The sequence below is a fragment of the Seriola lalandi genome, unplaced genomic scaffold (genome assembly GCF_002814215.2).
Source record: "Seriola lalandi dorsalis isolate HSWRI2012SDOR001 ecotype SW California unplaced genomic scaffold, Sedor1 jcf7180002049803, whole genome shotgun sequence".
Taxonomy (NCBI): Eukaryota; Metazoa; Chordata; class Actinopteri; order Carangiformes; family Carangidae; genus Seriola; species Seriola lalandi.
The window spans coordinates 2,938-3,764 of record NW_019520356.1 but is presented as its reverse complement, the minus strand read 5'-3'; the positions used below and the strand labels follow the sequence as shown (position 1 = coordinate 3,764).

Genomic DNA, 827 nt, shown 5'->3' with positions numbered 1-827 from the left:
CTGGACTGGACTGGTGGTGTTATGTCACTTCACATTGCCTGTGTTTTACTCTTTGTTTACATTATGGAAAACTGCTTCCATTAAAGCAGCAGAATCAGCTGTGATCAGCTCCTGTCTGCAGAGTACGATGATGTTCAGACTGTCACTGTGATACTGAAGGAAACACGATTCTCTACGAGGTTCTGCAGGTAGAAGGAGCATCTTTTTTCTCTGATTTCTGGAGCTTGACTCTGGAGGGACATGTGAGATAGTGATATCAGGAAGTGAAGTCACACTGAATCTAAAAGGGCAGAGCAGGACGAGTATCCTGTCACTTTAATCCAGTCTACACGGACCTTTAATCGCCATTTTGTCTGGAGGTACTAACTGACACCAGATAAGCGTGAATCAACCTCTGCTCTATCCAGTGTAGGGAAACTTGAGGAGCGCGGCCTGTCCGGGGCCGAGGTACAGGTTCATCAGGTCCACGCTGCTGTCCGCAGGCAGGGCGCTGCTGTTGGTGCTGATGACCACCGCGGCCTGCCGCGGCAGGGCCGCATCGCTCAGCTGCAGCACCGCCGCCTCCTCCGCCGCCCAGTTGAAAGCGGCCACGTAACGCGTGCTCTGATCCCAGACCCGCAGGTACGCCAGGGAGGAGGAGGAGTTAGAGAGGAGCACGAAGTCTCCGAACATCAGGGAGCGTTCTTTACCTCGCAGCTCGCTCACGCTGCGGAAAAATCTGCGACAGGAGAGACGCTCCGCCCTCTCCTCCTGCAGACAGATCATCAATACACACTTTACCACCACTACTACAGCTGCTACTCATACTGCTTCTGCCACGACTCAGT

At 53.3% G+C, this 827-nt stretch overlaps 1 protein-coding gene across 1 annotated transcript in view; it reads right to left on the bottom strand.

Moving 5' to 3' along the window:
* Positions 1 to 6: 6 nt before the first annotated feature.
* LOC111649012 (amino acid transporter heavy chain SLC3A2-like) overlaps positions 7 to 827 on the bottom strand; it is a gene marked incomplete at its 5' end in the record, with an annotated part of 2,946 nt that continues 2,125 nt past the window's right edge. The window contains one exon of the mRNA XM_023398750.2: positions 7 to 750. Coding sequence (XP_023254518.2) covers positions 400 to 750 — 351 coding nt within the window. The remainder of the gene's footprint in view (positions 751 to 827) is intronic.